At 51.5% G+C, this 20,857-nt stretch overlaps 3 protein-coding genes across 3 annotated transcripts; all 3 read right to left on the bottom strand.

Moving 5' to 3' along the window:
• Nucleotides 1-1,085: 1,085 nt before the first annotated feature.
• On the bottom strand, nt 1,086-3,158 carry LOC134730889 (exonuclease GOR). The gene has a single exon (XM_063606561.1). It carries the CDS (start codon nt 3,156-3,158, stop codon nt 1,086-1,088), a length of 2,073 nt encoding a protein of 690 aa, XP_063462631.1.
• Nucleotides 3,159-9,726: 6,568 nt separating this feature from the next.
• LOC134730888 (exonuclease GOR-like) lies at nt 9,727-10,674 on the bottom strand (the record flags this gene model as incomplete). Its single annotated transcript, XM_063606560.1, has 1 exon — nt 9,727-10,674. A coding segment is annotated over exon 1 (948 nt), but the record flags the coding sequence as incomplete, so codon positions are not given.
• A 7,356-nt stretch (nt 10,675-18,030) lies between these two features.
• LOC134730887 (exonuclease GOR-like) lies at nt 18,031-18,978 on the bottom strand (the record flags this gene model as incomplete). The annotated part of the gene is made up of 1 exon (XM_063606559.1): nt 18,031-18,978. A coding segment is annotated over exon 1 (948 nt), but the record flags the coding sequence as incomplete, so codon positions are not given.
• Nucleotides 18,979-20,857: the final 1,879 nt, after the last annotated feature.

Raw genomic sequence — 20,857 nt, 5'->3', positions numbered from 1 at the left:
TAGTATTGTCTGATGGTAGTTTGTATTTCTGTGGGATCGGTGGTGATATCCCCTTTATCATTTTTTACTGCATCTGTTTGATTCTTCTTTCTTTTCTTCTTTCTTAGTCTTGCTAGTGCTCTATCAATTTTGTTGATCACTGCAAAAAACCCGCTCCTGGATTCATTGATTTGTTGAAGGGTTTATTGTGTCTCTATCTCCATCAGTTCTGCTCGGATCTTAGTTATTTCTTGCCTTCTGCTAGTTTTTGAATGTGTTTGCTCTTGCTTCTCTCATTCTTTTAATGGTGATGTTAGGGTATGCATTTTTGATTTTTCCTGCTTTCTCTCGTGGGCAATTAGTGCTATAAATTTCCCTCTACACACTGCTTTAAATGTGACGCAGAGATTCTGGTATGTTGTGCCTTTGTTTTCATTGGTTTCAGAGAATATCTTTCTTTCTCCCTTCATTTCGTTATGTACCCAGTACTCATTAAGGAGCCGGGTGTCCGGATTCCATGCAGTTGAGCGGTTTTGAGTGAGTTTCTTTATCCTGAGGTCTACTTTGATTGCAATGTGGTCTGAGAGACCGTTTGCAGTAATTTCTGTTATTTTACATTTACTGAGGAGTGCTTTACTTCCAACTATGTGGTCAATGTGGAAATAAGTGTGATGTGGTGCTGAGAAGCATGTATATTCTGTGGATTTGGGGTGGAGCGTTCTGTAGATGTCTCCTAGGTCCGCTTGGTGCAGAGCTGAGTTCAATTCCTGGATATCCTTTTTAGATTTCTGTCTCGTTGGTCTGTCTAATGTTTACAGAGGGCTGTTAAAGTTTCCCATGATTATGATGTGGGAGTCTAAGTCTCTTTTGATCACACTTTAAAGATCAAAAGGTAGAAGCGCAAAGACATTATCTGTGCAATATTAGAAACCTAGTAAGTGGTGGAATTTGGCCTTGAACCCAGATATCTAACTCCAGAGCCTAAGTGCTTCACCCACCTCACTGTGGTGCCTCTCGAGAAAAACAGGTAAGCACACATTCAGAAAGCTGGTGGGCCGGGGGGCTGGCCTTGTACTCAGAGGCCATGGAAGTCCCACGTGGGGTGGCTAGTGGTGTAAGGACAGAGGTCTCGGATGGGCAGAGGGATGTGGACAGGCGCGAGGGGGCGCGGCAGGGACTCGGGGGACTGGGAGTGGCGGCTCGGTGCTGCGGGAGGCGATTAGTGGAAGGACAGAGGTCTGGGAAGGGCAGAGGGATGGGGACAGGCCCGAGGGTCCGCGGCAGGGATTCCGGGGGACTGGGAGTGGCCGGTTGGGGTTACTCTTGGCTTTTTGCCCTCTCCTGCCGTCGACTGCTCCGGTTTCTTTGGCCTTGCGGCGAGGTGGACAGGGTGAGCTCTCAGGACTGATGGCGGTTGTGGAAGGGGCCTGGGGCCAAGGACAGGCCAGGGCGGCGGGAGAGGCGGACCGGTGGCGTGGCTGGATCTGGGCGCGCTGTCGGACCTTCCACATCACCAGCTGCAGGCAGGCGTTTGCGTCCTCGCTGGAGTTGTGGCCGTCCTGGCTGTCCTGGATGATCTGTCCCAGGTAGTCGGCCGCGAGATTCCTGAGGGAACGCTTGTAGGGGAAACCCAGGTAGTGCGGGAAGAGCACGGCCGTGTCCACCACGGTGCTGTGGATGAGCTTCAGGGCCAGCAGATCGCTCTCCAGGCTGTGCCCGATGAGGATGGTTTGGGCGCTGAAAAAGCTCAGCAGGATGGCTTGCACTTGGGGCAAGGTGATGCTCGTCTTGGCGACGTCGGCCTCGGTGACTCCGGAAAACCTGGTGTTGTAGTCCACGATCTCGTTGTCGGGCTTGACGAAGGTGTCGTACACCACTCGCATGTCGGCGTCCACCACGGTGACGCGGGTCAGCTCTAGGCCATGCGTGGTGTAGCACATCTCACAGTCCAAGGCGTAGATTCCTGGATAAGCGTCTCTGGACAACTCTTTCTTGAAGGTCTCCACGAAGCCATCGAGGCTGTCCTTGCGGCCGTCCCGCACGTGCTGCTTTGCCACCTGGCAGCCCACAGAGCCAGGAGCAGCTGCACAGCAGGTGTACTGGCTAACCCGGCCTCCAGCCACCTGGCTCGAGCGGACCCGCCCCCAGTGATAATAACACAACTGGTCGCGTACACAGCGGCCCGAGGAGGACACCAGGTACTCGGTGCCACAACGGCAGCAGACCCTGCAGGAGGAGTCGCCGGGCCCCTTCCCCTGGCCAGTGAAGAGGACGGCGCCTCCGGGCCGCTCGGGGTGCGGGAAGGGGTAGCCGTTCTCCTCGAGCTGGTCCTGGCTGAGCAGGAACTCCTGGAGGCGGCTGTACAGGGCGGCCCTGCTGAGGCCCGGCATGGAGCTGGGGGTCAGGCCCTTCAGTCTCTTGAGGGTGTTCAGGACCACGTTCAGGTACCTGTTCTTGTTGGGGCTGCAGTCGTAGGCCACCTTCTCCTCGTTCAGCGCCTTCTCCTCGGCCTCCTGCTTGGAGGCGCAGAACTTGAGACACTCTTCGGTGAACAGTTGGAGATAGCCTCGGCGGAGGACGGTGGGGACTTGGCACCCAGACCTTCGGAGGACAATAGGTTTCTTCAAACTCGGTAAGGATGGACGACGGACGATTCGCTTAGAGCTGATGGTGGTGGTGGTCTTGCATGCCATCCCTGACCTGTTGCGCGTCTTCCCTGGCTGTCTGCCGACCTTGGAGCCACTGGAGCGTTGGCTGCTGCTGGCCACGCGGGTTCTCTTGGCATCTGTGCAACCTGTGACCAAGCAAGGGCTGGAAGACTGGGCGATCGTCTTCCTCTTCCTGGGGGCTGAGATGCGGACTCCCGAGGGCCTCTCTGTCAGCCTTGGGGCGGCTGGCAAGCAGCAGGCCGATCCCCTCTGTGCAGGGAAGTAGCACGCCTCCGTCACCACCTTGGGACACGCTGGGGGCACCGCAGGACCCCTGTTCTGGGGCTCCGCCTGGATGTCCACAAATGCGGAGGCCTGGTTGTGCATCTGGGGCACCCGGAGCCCGAAGCTCTGGGCAGGCTGATGAGAGGGCAGGGGGAATTCTGGAGCCTCGAGGGCCGCCTCCTCGGCCACCTTCTTAGCTTCTGGGTATCCAGGTGGGAACCAGCAGGGAGCTGTGGCTCGCAACATCTTGCTGCCTTCGGGAGCACCGGCCTGGCTCTGCTCCGCTCCCAACTGGCGGCTTCTTGCATCCAGGGCCGCCTCCTCGGCCACCTTCTTAGCTTCTGGGTATCCAGGTGGGAACCAGCAGGGAGCTGTGGCTCGCAACATCTTGCTGCCTTCGGGAGCACCGGCCTGGCTCTGCTCCGCTCCCAACTGGCGGCTTCTTGCCTCCAGGGCCGCCTCCTCGGCCACCTTCTTAGCTTCTGGGTATCCAGGTGGGAACCAGCAGGGAGCTGTGGCTCGCAACATCTTGCTGCCTTCGGGAGCACCGGCCTGGCTCTGCTCCTCTCCCAACTGGCGGCTTCAATGAGTGCCGCGGCCGCCACCCGTCGCCTTTATAGACGCACAGGGCAGAGTGGGTGGGACTTCTCCTTGATAGGTTGGTGCTTCCATCCAATCACACTGAGCCTCATCTTCCACCAGACTCCAGCTTGGGAATGCCTCAAGGGGTGCACTAATGGAATCAACTGGAACTCCTGGTTGCTAACCTTGGAGCTAGGTTGCTTTTCCTGAGTTAATTAACTGTCCCTGCAGGGCAGTCCTATAATGGCTACTGGAATTGGGCCACCTAGGATTCATTTCAGCGTCAGGGAGTTTGGTCAACTTGCTTGGGCCCACACAGCACCCCATGGAGCCAGGACTGGGCCAGCAGTCTGCTGCATGCTGCAGGGCAGGATCTCTCTGGGGTTGCGTTTCCCTCTTCTGTGCACTCCTCCGCTGCGGGCAAATTGAGGACAGGAAGTGGACCGCACCCACTTCTCTCCCACGACTTGGGCAATGTTCAACACAGGGGTTCTTCAAAAGGTTCATAGAAAATGCACATGGTGAAGAAACTATGCATGGGTTTCCACTGGTTTGCACTCAAATAAACTTGTCCGAACTTCTTATAACCTTTCTGAACTAGATCGAGTTTGAGGCACTGAGAAGGATGAGACATCCACTGAAAAGGACTCCTATCAGAGCAACATGAATTCCACGAAAATTGCAGCAAGAGCAAACATCAAATTTCTGGTGAAGCTTGGGTGGAAGAATGAAGAAATCATTGATGTTTTCACAAAAGCTTCTAAGGACACTACCCCAAAGAAATGAACTCTTTACGAATGTATAGCTTGTTTCAAGAAGAGGTGAGAAGATGTGGGAGATGAATCCTGCAGTGGCTGTGAAAACCACTGTGCCCAGATCAGCTGCAGTTACGACGAGAGCTATCAGTGGAAATTTTAAACAGGAGGGATCACGATCCTGACGCATCCCTCTGACAAATTGTAACCGGAAGTTGGAACATGGCTTTACCAATATGACCTCGAAGGCAAAGCATCATCAAAGCGACGGCTACCGAGAGGTGGCAGTGGTCCAGTCAAAGGAAAAGGAGGCCAGTCAGGAGCCAACATCATGGCATCAGTGTTTTGGGACACTCAAGGCATTTTGCTTGTTGACTTTCTGAAGGGCCAAACATCTGCTTATTAGGAGAGTGTTCCGAGAAGCTTAGAGAAAGCTTTGGTAGAAACATGCTGGGAAAGTCTCACTAGATCCCTGTTCACCACCTCAGTGCTCTGCTCATTCCTCTCATCAAACAAGGGCAATTGTGTCAGTTTCAATGGGCAGTCCTTAGGAATGCACCTTACGGGCTGCTTTCATTCCTTCTAAATTCTTTTTGTTTCCTAATTATACAAAGTCTCCTTGCCTTGCTTGGAAAGATGAGAGAAAGTCTCCTTGCCTTGCTTGGACAGATGAGAGATGAGATCCTCCTCTTCTCTCCCAGGACAGAATGGTCAGACTTGAGTTTCCTTTCTCCTCACTCTTCTCCTCCTTGAGGGAGGTGCTGTGCCGGACAGACCTGCTCCCGTGTCTAGACACGGGTAGACTCGTTGAAGATCCTCACAGGCAATCCTCCTTGGGGTCAAAGGGGAAGGATTTATTTCTTCAGGGCTCAGTAGTCCTCATCCTTACGCGCACCTTCACCAGCCCAGGGCGGGGTAGCGGAGGGTGAAAGGGCGTGGCTCACAGCCCGTTTCTTCCGCTCGGGCGTCTCCTGGGAGGAACCCTTGTCCAGTGAGCGGGTCTTCGTCTCCACCAAATTCCCTAGGGGGACATTTCTGGCAGCCCTTCTTGTTCAGCAGCTTACGGGGGTCAGGTGGACCTCTGCTAGTCACCAGCCTGAAGCCCTTACTCCATTTCAGCTATTTTGGCAGTTGCCTAGGTGACTTTTGAACCTCGTTACCCAGAACAGCCAACGGAGGAGGGGTGAGAAGAGTGGCCGTCTGGGTTTGCCGCATCGTGCTGCCTTACAGGAGTTGTGCAGTCTTCGGTTGTGTGATACTTCACCTGGCTGATTTCTGGGAATGCCTCCACAAATTCGCTAAATTCAGTAGCTTTTGCCTTCCAAGATTCACCTGGTTGGTGTGTTGCACCCATTCACTAGTCATTTACATTAGGTATATCTCTTAATGCTATCCCTCCCCCTCCCCCCGCCCATGACAGGCCCCGGTGTGTGATGTTCCCCTTTCTGTGTCCAAGCGTTCTCATACTTCAATTCCCACCTATGAATGAGAACATGCGGTGTTTGCTTTTTTTGTCCTTGCGATAGTTTGCTAAGAATGATGGTTTCCAGCTTCATCCGTGTCCCTCCAAAGGGGATGAACTCATGCTTTTTCATGGCTGCATAGTATTCCATGGTGTATTTGTGCCACATTTTCTTAATCCAGTCTATCATTGATGGACATCTGGGTTGGTTCCAAGTCTTTGCTACTGTGAATGGTGCCGCAATAAACATACGTCTGCGTGTGTCCTTTTAGCAGCATGATTTCTAATCCTATGGGTATATATACCCAGCAATGGGATGGCTGGGTCAAACGGTATTTCTATTTCGAGATCCTTGAGGATTCGCCACACTATCTTCCACTACCGTTGAACTAGTTTACAGTCCCACCAACAGTGTAAAAGTGTTCCTATTTGTCCACTACCTCTCCAGCACCAGTTGTTTCCTGACTTTTTAATGATCGCTATTCTAACTGGTGTGAGATGATATCTCATTGCGGATTTGATTTGCATTTCTCTGATGGCCAGTTTTGATGAGCATTTTTTCATGTGTCTGTTGGCTGCATAAATGTCTTCTTTTGAGAAGTGTCTCTTCATATCCTTCCCCCACTTGTTGATGGGCTTGTTTGGTTTTTCTTGTAACTCTGTTTGAGGTCTTAGTAGATTCTGGATATTAGCCTTTTGTCAGATGAGTAGATTGCAAAAATTTTCTCCCTTTCTGCAGGATGCCTGTTCACTCTCATGGGAGTTTCTTTAGCTATGCAGAACGTCTTTAGTGTAATTAGATGCTGTTTGTCAATGTTGGCTTTCGTTGCCATTGCTTTTGGCGTTTTAGACATGAGGTCCTTGCCCATGCCTTTGTCCTCAATGGTATTGGCTGGGTTTTCTCCTAGGGTTTGTATGGTTTAAGATCTAACATTTAAGTCTTTCATCTGTCTTGAATTAATTTTTGTACAAGGTGTAAGGAAGGGATCCGATATCAGCTTTCGACATATGGCTAGCCTGTTTTCCCAGCACCATTTTTTTAAATAGGGAATCCTTTCCCCATTTCTTGTTTTTGTCAGGTTTGTCAAAGATCAGATGGTTGTAGATGTGTCGTATTATTTCTGAGGGCTCTATTCTGTTCCATTGGTCTACGGTAACCAAAACGGCAACCGATAGCATGCTCTTTGGTTACTGTAGCCTTCTACTGTAGCTTGAAGTCGGACGGCTTGATGCCTCCATCTTTGTTCTTTTGGCTTAGGATTATGTTGGCAGTGGGGGCCGTTTTGTGGTTCCATATGAGCTTTAAAGCAGTTTTTTCCAGTTCTGTGAAGAAAGTCATTGGTAGTTTGATGGGGATGGCATTGAATCTATAATTTACCTTGGGCAGTATGGCCATTTTCACGATATTGATTCTTCCAATCCGTGATGGTGGAATATTCTTCCATTTGTTTGTCTCCTCTTTTAGTTCGTGGAGCAATGCTTTGTAGTTCTCCTTGAAGAGGTCCTTCACATCCCTTGTTAGTTGGATTCCTAGGCATTTTATTCTCTTTGAAGCAATTGTGAATGGGAGCTCACTCATGATTTGGCTCTCTGTTTGCCTCTTATTGGTGTATAAGAATGCTTGTGATTTTTGCACCTCGATTTTGTATCCTGAGACTTTGCTGAAGTTGCTTATCAGCTTAAGGAGATTTTGGACTGAGACGATGGGGTTTTCTAAATATTCAATCATGTCATCTGCAAACAGGGACAATTTGACTTCCTCTTTTCCTAATTGATTTCTCTTTATTTCTTTCTCCTGCCTGATTGCCCTGGGCAGAAGTTCCAACACTATGTTGAATAGGAGTGGTGAGAGAGGGCATCCCTGTCTTGTGGCAGTTTGCAAAGGGAATGCTTCCACTTTTTGCCCATTCAGTATGATATTGGCTGTGGGTTTGCCCTAAATAGCCCGTATTATTTTGGGAGATGTCCCATCAATACCTAATTTATTGAGAGTTTTTGTCATGAAGGGCTGTTGAATTTTGTCAAAGGCCTTTTCTGCATCTGTTGAGATAATCACGTGGTTTCTGACTTTGGTCCTGATTATACGCTGGATTATGTTTATTGTTTTGCATATGTTGGACCAGCCTTGCATGTCAGGGATGAAGCCCACTTCATCATGATGGATAAGCTCTTTGATGTGCTGCTGGATTCGGTTTTCCAGTATTTTATGGAGGATTTTCCCATCGATGTTCCTCAGGGACATAGGCCTAAAATTCTCTTTTTGGGTTGTGTCTCTCTCAGGCTTTGGGATCAGGATGATGCCGGCCTCATGAAATGAGTGAGGGAGGATTCCCTCTTTTTCTGTTGATTGGAATAGTTTCAGAAGGCATGGTACCAGCTCCTCCTTGTCCTTCTGGTAGAATTCGGCTGTGAATCCGTCTGGTCCTGGAGTTTTATTGCTTGATAGGCTGTTAATTATTGCCTCAATTTCAGAGCCTGTTAGTGGTCTACTCAGGCATTCAACTTCTTCCTGGTTTACTCTGGGGAGGTTGTATGCGTCCAGGAATTTATCCATTTCTTCTAGATTTTCTAGTTCATTAGCTTAGAGGTGCTGATAGTATTGTCTGATGGTAGTTTGTATTTCTGTGGGATCGGTGGTGATATCCCCTTTATCATTTTTTACTGCATCTGTTTGATTCTTCTTTCTTTTCTTCTTTCTTAGTCTTGCTAGTGCTCTATCAATTTTGTTGATCACTGCAAAAAACCCGCTCCTGGATTCATTGATTTGTTGAAGGGTTTATTGTGTCTCTATCTCCATCAGTTCTGCTCGGATCTTAGTTATTTCTTGCCTTCTGCTAGTTTTTGAATGTGTTTGCTCTTGCTTCTCTCATTCTTTTAATGGTGATGTTAGGGTATGCATTTTTGATTTTTCCTGCTTTCTCTCGTGGGCAATTAGTGCTATAAATTTCCCTCTACACACTGCTTTAAATGTGACGCAGAGATTCTGGTATGTTGTGCCTTTGTTTTCATTGGTTTCAGAGAATATCTTTCTTTCTCCCTTCATTTCGTTATGTACCCAGTACTCATTAAGGAGCCGGGTGTCCGGATTCCATGCAGTTGAGCGGTTTTGAGTGAGTTTCTTTATCCTGAGGTCTACTTTGATTGCAATGTGGTCTGAGAGACCGTTTGCAGTAATTTCTGTTATTTTACATTTACTGAGGAGTGCTTTACTTCCAACTATGTGGTCAATGTGGAAATAAGTGTGATGTGGTGCTGAGAAGCATGTATATTCTGTGGATTTGGGGTGGAGCGTTCTGTAGATGTCTCCTAGGTCCGCTTGGTGCAGAGCTGAGTTCAATTCCTGGATATCCTTTTTAGATTTCTGTCTCGTTGGTCTGTCTAATGTTTACAGAGGGCTGTTAAAGTTTCCCATGATTATGATGTGGGAGTCTAAGTCTCTTTTGATCACACTTTAAAGATCAAAAGGTAGAAGCGCAAAGACATTATCTGTGCAATATTAGAAACCTAGTAAGTGGTGGAATTTGGCCTTGAACCCAGATATCTAACTCCAGAGCCTAAGTGCTTCACCCACCTCACTGTGGTGCCTCTCGAGAGAAACAGGTAAGCACACATTCAGAAAGCTGGTGGGCCGGGGGGCTGGCCTTGTACTCAGAGGCCATGGAAGTCCCACGTGGGGTGGCTAGTGGTGTAAGGACAGAGGTCTCGGATGGGCAGAGGGATGTGGACAGGCGCGAGGGGGCGCGGCAGGGACTCGGGGGACTGGGAGTGGCGGCTCGGTGCTGCGGGAGGCGATTAGTGGAAGGACAGAGGTCTGGGAAGGGCAGAGGGATGGGGACAGGCCCGAGGGTCCGCGGCAGGGATTCCGGGGGACTGGGAGTGGCCGGTTGGGGTTACTCTTGGCTTTTTGCCCTCTCCTGCCGTCGACTGCTCCGGTTTCTTTGGCCTTGCGGCGAGGTGGACAGGGTGAGCTCTCAGGACTGATGGCGGTTGTGGAAGGGGCCTGGGGCCAAGGACAGGCCAGGGCGGCGGGAGAGGCGGACCGGTGGCGTGGCTGGATCTGGGCGCGCTGTCGGACCTTCCACATCACCAGCTGCAGGCAGGCGTTTGCGTCCTCGCTGGAGTTGTGGCCGTCCTGGCTGTCCTGGATGATCTGTCCCAGGTAGTCGGCCGCGAGATTCCTGAGGGAACGCTTGTAGGGGAAACCCAGGTAGTGCGGGAAGAGCACGGCCGTGTCCACCACGGTGCTGTGGATGAGCTTCAGGGCCAGCAGATCGCTCTCCAGGCTGTGCCCGATGAGGATGGTTTGGGCGCTGAAAAAGCTCAGCAGGATGGCTTGCACTTGGGGCAAGGTGATGCTCGTCTTGGCGACGTCGGCCTCGGTGACTCCGGAAAACCTGGTGTTGTAGTCCACGATCTCGTTGTCGGGCTTGACGAAGGTGTCGTACACCACTCGCATGTCGGCGTCCACCACGGTGACGCGGGTCAGCTCTAGGCCATGCGTGGTGTAGCACATCTCACAGTCCAAGGCGTAGATTCCTGGATAAGCGTCTCTGGACAACTCTTTCTTGAAGGTCTCCACGAAGCCATCGAGGCTGTCCTTGCGGCCGTCCCGCACGTGCTGCTTTGCCACCTGGCAGCCCACAGAGCCAGGAGCAGCTGCACAGCAGGTGTACTGGCTAACCCGGCCTCCAGCCACCTGGCTCGAGCGGACCCGCCCCCAGTGATAATAACACAACTGGTCGCGTACACAGCGGCCCGAGGAGGACACCAGGTACTCGGTGCCACAACGGCAGCAGACCCTGCAGGAGGAGTCGCCGGGCCCCTTCCCCTGGCCAGTGAAGAGGACGGCGCCTCCGGGCCGCTCGGGGTGCGGGAAGGGGTAGCCGTTCTCCTCGAGCTGGTCCTGGCTGAGCAGGAACTCCTGGAGGCGGCTGTACAGGGCGGCCCTGCTGAGGCCCGGCATGGAGCTGGGGGTCAGGCCCTTCAGTCTCTTGAGGGTGTTCAGGACCACGTTCAGGTACCTGTTCTTGTTGGGGCTGCAGTCGTAGGCCACCTTCTCCTCGTTCAGCGCCTTCTCCTCGGCCTCCTGCTTGGAGGCGCAGAACTTGAGACACTCTTCGGTGAACAGTTGGAGATAGCCTCGGCGGAGGACGGTGGGGACTTGGCACCCAGACCTTCGGAGGACAATAGGTTTCTTCAAACTCGGTAAGGATGGACGACGGATGATTCGCTTAGAGCTGATGGTGGTGGTGGTCTTGCATGCCATCCCTGACCTGTTGCGCGTCTTCCCTGGCTGTCTGCCGACCTTGGAGCCACTGGAGCGTTGGCTGCTGCTGGCCACGCGGGTTCTCTTGGCATCTGTGCAACCTGTGACCAAGCAAGGGCTGGAAGACTGGGCGATCGTCTTCCTCTTCCTGGGGGCTGAGATGCGGACTCCCGAGGGCCTCTCTGTCAGCCTTGGGGCGGATGGCAAGCAGCAGGCCGATCCCCTCTGTGCAGGGAAGTAGCACGCCTCCGTCACCACCTTGGGACACGCTGGGGGCACCGCAGGACCCCTGTTCTGGGGCTCCGCCTGGATGTCCACAAATGCGGAGGCCTGGTTGTGCATCTGGGGCACCCGGAGCCCGAAGCTCTGGGCAGGCTGATGAGAGGGCAGGGGGAATTCTGGAGCCTCGAGGGCCGCCTCCTCGGCCACCTTCTTAGCTTCTGGGTATCCAGGTGGGAACCAGCAGGGAGCTGTGGCTCGCAACATCTTGCTGCCTTCGGGAGCACCGGCCTGGCTCTGCTCCGCTCCCAACTGGCGGCTTCTTGCATCCAGGGCCGCCTCCTCGGCCACCTTCTTAGCTTCTGGGTATCCAGGTGGGAACCAGCAGGGAGCTGTGGCTCGCAACATCTTGCTGCCTTCGGGAGCACCGGCCTGGCTCTGCTCCGCTCCCAACTGGCGGCTTCTTGCCTCCAGGGCCGCCTCCTCGGCCACCTTCTTAGCTTCTGGGTATCCAGGTGGGAACCAGCAGGGAGCTGTGGCTCGCAACATCTTGCTGCCTTCGGGAGCACCGGCCTGGCTCTGCTCCTCTCCCAACTGGCGGCTTCAATGAGTGCCGCGGCCGCCACCCGTCGCCTTTATAGACGCACAGGGCAGAGTGGGTGGGACTTCTCCTTGATAGGTTGGTGCTTCCATCCAATCACACTGAGCCTCATCTTCCACCAGACTCCAGCTTGGGAATGCCTCAAGGGGTGCACTAATGGAATCAACTGGAACTCCTGGTTGCTAACCTTGGAGCTAGGTTGCTTTTCCTGAGTTAATTAACTGTCCCTGCAGGGCAGTCCTATAATGGCTACTGGAATTGGGCCACCTAGGATTCATTTCAGCGTCAGGGAGTTTGGTCAACTTGCTTGGGCCCACACAGCACCCCATGGAGCCAGGACTGGGCCAGCAGTCTGCTGCATGCTGCAGGGCAGGATCTCTCTGGGGTTGCGTTTCCCTGCTCTCTGCACTCCTCCGCTGCGGGCAAATTGAGGACAGGAAGTGGACCGCACCCACTTCTCTCCCACGACTTGGGCAATGTTCAACACAGGGGTTCTTCAAAAGGTTCATAGAAAATGCACATGGTGAAGAAACTATGCATGGGTTTCCACTGGTTTGCACTCAAATAAACTTGTCCGAACTTCTTATAACCTTTCTGAACTAGATCGAGTTTGAGGCACTGAGAAGGATGAGACATCCACTGAAAAGGACTCCTATCAGAGCAACATGAATTCCACGAAAATTGCAGCAAGAGCAAACATCAAATTTCTGGTGAAGCTTGGGTGGAAGAATGAAGAAATCATTGATGTTTTCACAAAAGCTTCTAAGGACACTACCCCAAAGAAATGAACTCTTTACGAATGTATAGCTTGTTTCAAGAAGAGGTGAGAAGATGTGGGAGATGAATCCTGCAGTGGCTGTGAAAACCACTGTGCCCAGATCAGCTGCAGTTACGACGAGAGCTATCAGTGGAAATTTTAAACAGGAGGGATCACGATCCTGACGCATCCCTCTGACAAATTGTAACCGGAAGTTGGAACATGGCTTTACCAATATGACCTCGAAGGCAAAGCATCATCAAAGCGACGGCTACCGAGAGGTGGCAGTGGTCCAGTCAAAGGAAAAGGAGGCCAGTCAGGAGCCAACATCATGGCATCAGTGTTTTGGGACACTCAAGGCATTTTGCTTGTTGACTTTCTGAAGGGCCAAACATCTGCTTATTAGGAGAGTGTTCCGAGAAGCTTAGAGAAAGCTTTGGTAGAAACATGCTGGGAAAGTCTCACTAGATCCCTGTTCACCACCTCAGTGCTCTGCTCATTCCTCTCATCAAACAAGGGCAATTGTGTCAGTTTCAATGGGCAGTCCTTAGGAATGCACCTTACAGGCTGCTTTCATTCCTTCTAAATTCTTTTTGTTTCCTAATTATACAAAGTCTCCTTGCCTTGCTTGGAAAGATGAGAGAAAGTCTCCTTGCCTTGCTTGGACAGATGAGAGATGAGATCCTCCTCTTCTCTCCCAGGACAGAATGGTCAGACTTGAGTTTCCTTTCTCCTCACTCTTCTCCTCCTTGAGGGAGGTGCTGTGCCGGACAGACCTGCTCCCGTGTCTAGACACGGGTAGACTCGTTGAAGATCCTCACAGGCAATCCTCCTTGGGGTCAAAGGGGAAGGATTTATTTCTTCAGGGCTCAGTAGTCCTCATCCTTACGCGCACCTTCACCAGCCCAGGGCGGGGTAGCGGAGGGTGAAAGGGCGTGGCTCACAGCCCGTTTCTTCCGCTCGGGCGTCTCCTGGGAGGAACCCTTGTCCAGTGAGCGGGTCTTCGTCTCCACCAAATTCCCTAGGGGGACATTTCTGGCAGCCCTTCTTGTTCAGCAGCTTACGGGGGTCAGGTGGACCTCTGCTAGGCACCAGCCTGAAGCCCTTACTCCATTTCAGCTATTTTGGCAGTTGCCTAGGTGACTTTTGAACCTCATTACCCAGAACAGCCAACGGAGGAGGGGTGAGAAGAGTGGCCGTCTGGGTTTGCCGCATCGTGCTGCCTTACAGGAGTTGTGCAGTCTTCGGTTGTGTGATACTTCACCTGGCTGATTTCTGGGAATGCCTCCACAAATTCGCTAAATTCAGTAGCTTTTGCCTTCCAAGATTCACCTGGTTGGTGTGTTGCACCCATTCACTAGTCATTTACATTAGGTATATCTCTTAATGCTATCCCTCCCCCTCCCCCCGCCCATGACAGGCCCCGGTGTGTGATGTTCCCCTTTCTGTGTCCAAGCGTTCTCATACTTCAATTCCCACCTATGAATGAGAACATGCGGTGTTTGCTTTTTTTGTCCTTGCGATAGTTTGCTAAGAATGATGGTTTCCAGCTTCATCCGTGTCCCTCCAAAGGGGATGAACTCATGCTTTTTCATGGCTGCATAGTATTCCATGGTGTATTTGTGCCACATTTTCTTAATCCAGTCTATCATTGATGGACATCTGGGTTGGTTCCAAGTCTTTGCTACTGTGAATGGTGCCGCAATAAACATACGTCTGCGTGTGTCCTTTTAGCAGCATGATTTCTAATCCTATGGGTATATATACCCAGCAATGGGATGGCTGGGTCAAACGGTATTTCTATTTCGAGATCCTTGAGGATTCGCCACACTATCTTCCACTACCGTTGAACTAGTTTACAGTCCCACCAACAGTGTAAAAGTGTTCCTATTTGTCCACTACCTCTCCAGCACCAGTTGTTTCCTGACTTTTTAATGATCGCTATTCTAACTGGTGTGAGATGATATCTCATTGCGGATTTGATTTGCATTTCTCTGATGGCCAGTTTTGATGAGCATTTTTTCATGTGTCTGTTGGCTGCATAAATGTCTTCTTTTGAGAAGTGTCTCTTCATATCCTTCCCCCACTTGTTGATGGGCTTGTTTGGTTTTTCTTGTAACTCTGTTTGAGGTCTTAGTAGATTCTGGATATTAGCCTTTTGTCAGATGAGTAGATTGCAAAAATTTTCTCCCTTTCTGCAGGATGCCTGTTCACTCTCATGGGAGTTTCTTTAGCTATGCAGAACGTCTTTAGTGTAATTAGATGCTGTTTGTCAATGTTGGCTTTCGTTGCCATTGCTTTTGGCGTTTTAGACATGAGGTCCTTGCCCATGCCTTTGTCCTCAATGGTATTGGCTGGGTTTTCTCCTAGGGTTTGTATGGTTTAAGATCTAACATTTAAGTCTTTCATCTGTCTTGAATTAATTTTTGTACAAGGTGTAAGGAAGGGATCCGATATCAGCTTTCGACATATGGCTAGCCTGTTTTCCCAGCACCATTTTTTTAAATAGGGAATCCTTTCCCCATTTCTTGTTTTTGTCAGGTTTGTCAAAGATCAGATGGTTGTAGATGTGTCGTATTATTTCTGAGGGCTCTATTCTGTTCCATTGGTCTACGGTAACCAAAACGGCAACCGATAGCATGCTCTTTGGTTACTGTAGCCTTCTACTGTAGCTTGAAGTCGGACGGCTTGATGCCTCCATCTTTGTTCTTTTGGCTTAGGATTATGTTGGCAGTGGGGGCCGTTTTGTGGTTCCATATGAGCTTTAAAGCAGTTTTTTCCAGTTCTGTGAAGAAAGTCATTGGTAGTTTGATGGGGATGGCATTGAATCTATAATTTACCTTGGGCAGTATGGCCATTTTCACGATATTGATTCTTCCAATCCGTGATGGTGGAATATTCTTCCATTTGTTTGTCTCCTCTTTTAGTTCGTGGAGCAATGCTTTGTAGTTCTCCTTGAAGAGGTCCTTCACATCCCTTGTTAGTTGGATTCCTAGGCATTTTATTCTCTTTGAAGCAATTGTGAATGGGAGCTCACTCATGATTTGGCTCTCTGTTTGCCTCTTATTGGTGTATAAGAATGCTTGTGATTTTTGCACCTCGATTTTGTATCCTGAGACTTTGCTGAAGTTGCTTATCAGCTTAAGGAGATTTTGGACTGAGACGATGGGGTTTTCTAAATATTCAATCATGTCATCTGCAAACAGGGACAATTTGACTTCCTCTTTTCCTAATTGATTTCTCTTTATTTCTTTCTCCTGCCTGATTGCCCTGGGCAGAAGTTCCAACACTATGTTGAATAGGAGTGGTGAGAGAGGGCATCCCTGTCTTGTGGCAGTTTGCAAAGGGAATGCTTCCACTTTTTGCCCATTCAGTATGATATTGGCTGTGGGTTTGCCCTAAATAGCCCGTATTATTTTGGGAGATGTCCCATCAATACCTAATTTATTGAGAGTTTTTGTCATGAAGGGCTGTTGAATTTTGTCAAAGGCCTTTTCTGCATCTGTTGAGATAATCACGTGGTTTCTGACTTTGGTCCTGATTATACGCTGGATTATGTTTATTGTTTTGCATATGTTGGACCAGCCTTGCATGTCAGGGATGAAGCCCACTTCATCATGATGGATAAGCTCTTTGATGTGCTGCTGGATTCGGTTTTCCAGTATTTTATGGAGGATTTTCCCATCGATGTTCCTCAGGGACATAGGCCTAAAATTCTCTTTTTGGGTTGTGTCTCTCTCAGGCTTTGGGATCAGGATGATGCCGGCCTCATGAAATGAGTGAGGGAGGATTCCCTCTTTTTCTGTTGATTGGAATAGTTTCAGAAGGCATGGTACCAGCTCCTCCTTGTCCTTCTGGTAGAATTCGGCTGTGAATCCGTCTGGTCCTGGAGTTTTATTGCTTGATAGGCTGTTAATTATTGCCTCAATTTCAGAGCCTGTTAGTGGTCTACTCAGGCATTCAACTTCTTCCTGGTTTACTCTGGGGAGGTTGTATGCGTCCAGGAATTTATCCATTTCTTCTAGATTTTCTAGTTCATTAGCTTAGAGGTGCTGATAGTATTGTCTGATGGTAGTTTGTATTTCTGTGGGATCGGTGGTGATATCCCCTTTATCATTTTTACTGCATCTGTTTGATTCTTCTTTCTTTTCTTCTTTCTTAGTCTTGCTAGTGCTCTATCAATTTTGTTGATCACTGCAAAAAACCCGCTCCTGGATTCATTGATTTGTTGAAGGGTTTATTGTGTCTCTATCTCCATCAGTTCTGCTCGGATCTTAGTTATTTCTTGCCTTCTGCTAGTTTTTGAATGTGTTTGCTCTTGCTTCTCTCATTCTTTTAATGGTGATGTTAGGGTATGCATTTTTGATTTTTCCTGCTTTCTCTCGTGGGCAATTAGTGCTATAAATTTCCCTCTACACACTGCTTTAAATGTGACGCAGAGATTCTGGTATGTTGTGCCTTTGTTTTCATTGGTTTCAGAGAATATCTTTCTTTCTCCCTTCATTTCGTTATGTACCCAGTACTCATTAAGGAGCCGGGTGTCCGGATTCCATGCAGTTGAGCGGTTTTGAGTGAGTTTCTTTATCCTGAGGTCTACTTTGATTGCAATGTGGTCTGAGAGACCGTTTGCAGTAATTTCTGTTATTTTACATTTACTGAGGAGTGCTTTACTTCCAACTATGTGGTCAATGTGGAAATAAGTGTGATGTGGTGCTGAGAAGCATGTATATTCTGTGGATTTGGGGTGGAGCGTTCTGTAGATGTCTCCTAGGTCCGCTTGGTGCAGAGCTGAGTTCAATTCCTGGATATCCTTTTTAGATTTCTGTCTCGTTGGTCTGTCTAATGTTTACAGAGGGCTGTTAAAGTTTCCCATGATTATGATGTGGGAGTCTAAGTCTCTTTTGATCACACTTTAAAGATCAAAAGGTAGAAGCGCAAAGACATTATCTGTGCAATATTAGAAACCTAGTAAGTGGTGGAATTTGGCCTTGAACCCAGATATCTAACTCCAGAGCCTAAGTGCTTCACCCACCTCACTGTGGTGCCTCTCGAGAAAAACAGGTAAGCACACATTCAGAAAGCTGGTGGGCCGGGGGGCTGGCCTTGTACTCAGAGGCCATGGAAGTCCCACGTGGGGTGGCTAGTGGTGTAAGGACAGAGGTCTCGGATGGGCAGAGGGATGTGGACAGGCGCGAGGGGGCGCGGCAGGGACTCGGGGGACTGGGAGTGGCGGCTCGGTGCTGCGGGAGGCGATTAGTGGAAGGACAGAGGTCTGGGAAGGGCAGAGGGATGGGGACAGGCCCGAGGGTCCGCGGCAGGGATTCCGGGGGACTGGGAGTGGCCGGTTGGGGTTACTCTTGGCTTTTTGCCCTCTCCTGCCGTCGACTGCTCCGGTTTCTTTGGCCTTGCGGCGAGGTGGACAGGGTGAGCTCTCAGGACTGATGGCGGTTGTGGAAGGGGCCTGGGGCCAAGGACAGGCCAGGGCGGCGGGAGAGGCGGACCGGTGGCGTGGCTGGATCTGGGCGCGCTGTCGGACCTTCCACATCACCAGCTGCAGGCAGGCGTTTGCGTCCTCGCTGGAGTTGTGGCCGTCCTGGCTGTCCTGGATGATCTGTCCCAGGTAGTCGGCCGCGAGATTCCTGAGGGAACGCTTGTAGGGGAAACCCAGGTAGTGCGGGAAGAGCACGGCCGTGTCCACCACGGTGCTGTGGATGAGCTTCAGGGCCAGCAGATCGCTCTCCAGGCTGTGCCCGATGAGGATGGTTTGGGCGCTGAAAAAGCTCAGCAGGATGGCTTGCACTTGGGGCAAGGTGATGCTCGTCTTGGCGACGTCGGCCTCGGTGACTCCGGAAAACCTGGTGTTGTAGTCCACGATCTCGTTGTCGGGCTTGACGAAGGTGTCGTACACCACTCGCATGTCGGCGTCCACCACGGTGACGCGGGTCAGCTCTAGGCCATGCGTGGTGTAGCACATCTCACAGTCCAAGGCGTAGATTCCTGGATAAGCGTCTCTGGACAACTCTTTCTTGAAGGTCTCCACGAAGCCATCGAGGCTGTCCTTGCGGCCGTCCCGCACGTGCTGCTTTGCCACCTGGCAGCCCACAGAGCCAGGAGCAGCTGCACAGCAGGTGTACTGGCTAACCCGGCCTCCAGCCACCTGGCTCGAGCGGACCCGCCCCCAGTGATAATAACACAACTGGTCGCGTACACAGCGGCCCGAGGAGGACACCAGGTACTCGGTGCCACAACGGCAGCAGACCCTGCAGGAGGAGTCGCCGGGCCCCTTCCCCTGGCCAGTGAAGAGGACGGCGCCTCCGGGCCGCTCGGGGTGCGGGAAGGGGTAGCCGTTCTCCTCGAGCTGGTCCTGGCTGAGCAGGAACTCCTGGAGGCGGCTGTACAGGGCGGCCCTGCTGAGGCCCGGCATGGAGCTGGGGGTCAGGCCCTTCAGTCTCTTGAGGGTGTTCAGGACCACGTTCACGTACCTGTTCTTGTTGGGGCTGCAGTCGTAGGCCACCTTCTCCTCGTTCAGCGCCTTCTCCTCGGCCTCCTGCTTGGAGGCGCAGAACTTGAGACACTCTTCGGTGAACAGTTGGAGATAGCCTCGGCGGAGGACGGTGGGGACTTGGCACCCAGACCTTCGGAGGACAATAGGTTTCTTCAAACTCGGTAAGGATGGACGACGGACGATTCGCTTAGAGCTGATGGTGGTGGTGGTCTTGCATGCCATCCCTGACCTGTTGCGCGTCTTCCCTGGCTGTCTGCCGACCTTGGAGCCACTGGAGCGTTGGCTGCTGCTGGCCACGCGGGTTCTCTTGGCATCTGTGCAACCTGTGACCAAGCAAGGGCTGGAAGACTGGGCGATCGTCTTCCTCTTCCTGGGGGCTGAGATGCGGACTCCCGAGGGCCTCTCTGTCAGCCTTGGGGCGGATGGCAAGCAGCAGGCCGATCCCCTCTGTGCAGGGAAGTAGCACGCCTCCGTCACCACCTTGGGACACGCTGGGGGCACCGCAGGACCCCTGTTCTGGGGCTCCGCCTGGATGTCCACAAATGCGGAGGCCTGGTTGTGCATCTGGGGCACCCGGAGCCCGAAGCTCTGGGCAGGCTGATGAGAGGGCAGGGGGAATTCTGGAGCCTCGAGGGCCGCCTCCTCGGCCACCTTCTTAGCTTCTGGGTATCCAGGTGGGAACCAGCAGGGAGCTGTGGCTCGCAACATCTTGCTGCCTTCGGGAGCACCGGCCTGGCTCTGCTCCGCTCCCAACTGGCGGCTTCTTGCATCCAGGGCCGCCTCCTCGGCCACCTTCTTAGCTTCTGGGTATCCAGGTGGGAACCAGCAGGGAGCTGTGGCTCGCAACATCTTGCTGCCTTCGGGAGCACCAGCCTGGCTCTGCTCCGCTCCCAACTGGCGGCTTCTTGCCTCCAGGGCCGCCTCCTCGGCCACCTTCTTAGCTTCTGGGTATCCAGGTGGGAACCAGCAGGGAGCTGTGGCTCGCAACATCTTGCTGCCTTCGGGAGCACCGGCCTGGCTCTGCTCCTCTCCCAACTGGCGGCTTCAATGAGTGCCGCGGCCGCCACCCGTCGCCTTTATAGACGCACAGGGCAGAGTGGGTGGGACTTCTCCTTGATAGGTTGGTGCTTCCATCCAATCACACTGAGCCTCATCTTCCACCAGACTCCAGCTTGGGAATGCCTCAAGGGGTGCACTAATGGAATCAACTGGAACTCCTGGTTGCTAACCTTGGAGCTAGGTTGCTTTTCCTGAGTTAATTAACTGTCCCTGCAGGGCAGTCCTATAATGGCTACTGGAATTGGGCCACCTAGGATTCATTTCAGCGTCAGGGAGTTTGGTCAACTTGCTTGGGCCCACACAGCACCCCATGGAGCCAGGACTGGGCCAGCAGTCTGCTGCATGCTGCAGGGCAGGATCTCTCTGGGGTTGCGTTTCCCTCTTCTGTGCACTCCTCCGCTGCGGGCAAATTGAGGACAGGAAGTGGACCGCACCCACTTCTCTCCCACGACTTGGGCAATGTTCAACACAGGGGTTCTTCAAAAGGTTCATAGAAAATGCACATGGTGAAGAAACTATGCATGGGTTTCCACTGGTTTGCACTCAAATAAACTTGTCCGAACTTCTTATAACCTTTCTGAACTAGATCGAGTTTGAGGCACTGAGAAGGATGAGACATCCACTGAAAAGGACTCCTATCAGAGCAACATGAATTCCACGAAAATTGCAGCAAGAGCAAACATCAAATTTCTGGTGAAGCTTGGGTGGAAGAATGAAGAAATCATTGATGTTTTCACAA

Source organism: Pan paniscus, chromosome 7, assembly GCF_029289425.2.
Source record: "Pan paniscus chromosome 7, NHGRI_mPanPan1-v2.0_pri, whole genome shotgun sequence".
NCBI classification, from domain to species: Eukaryota; Metazoa; Chordata; class Mammalia; order Primates; family Hominidae; genus Pan; species Pan paniscus.
This window is presented reverse-complemented; position numbering and strand designations above follow the sequence as displayed.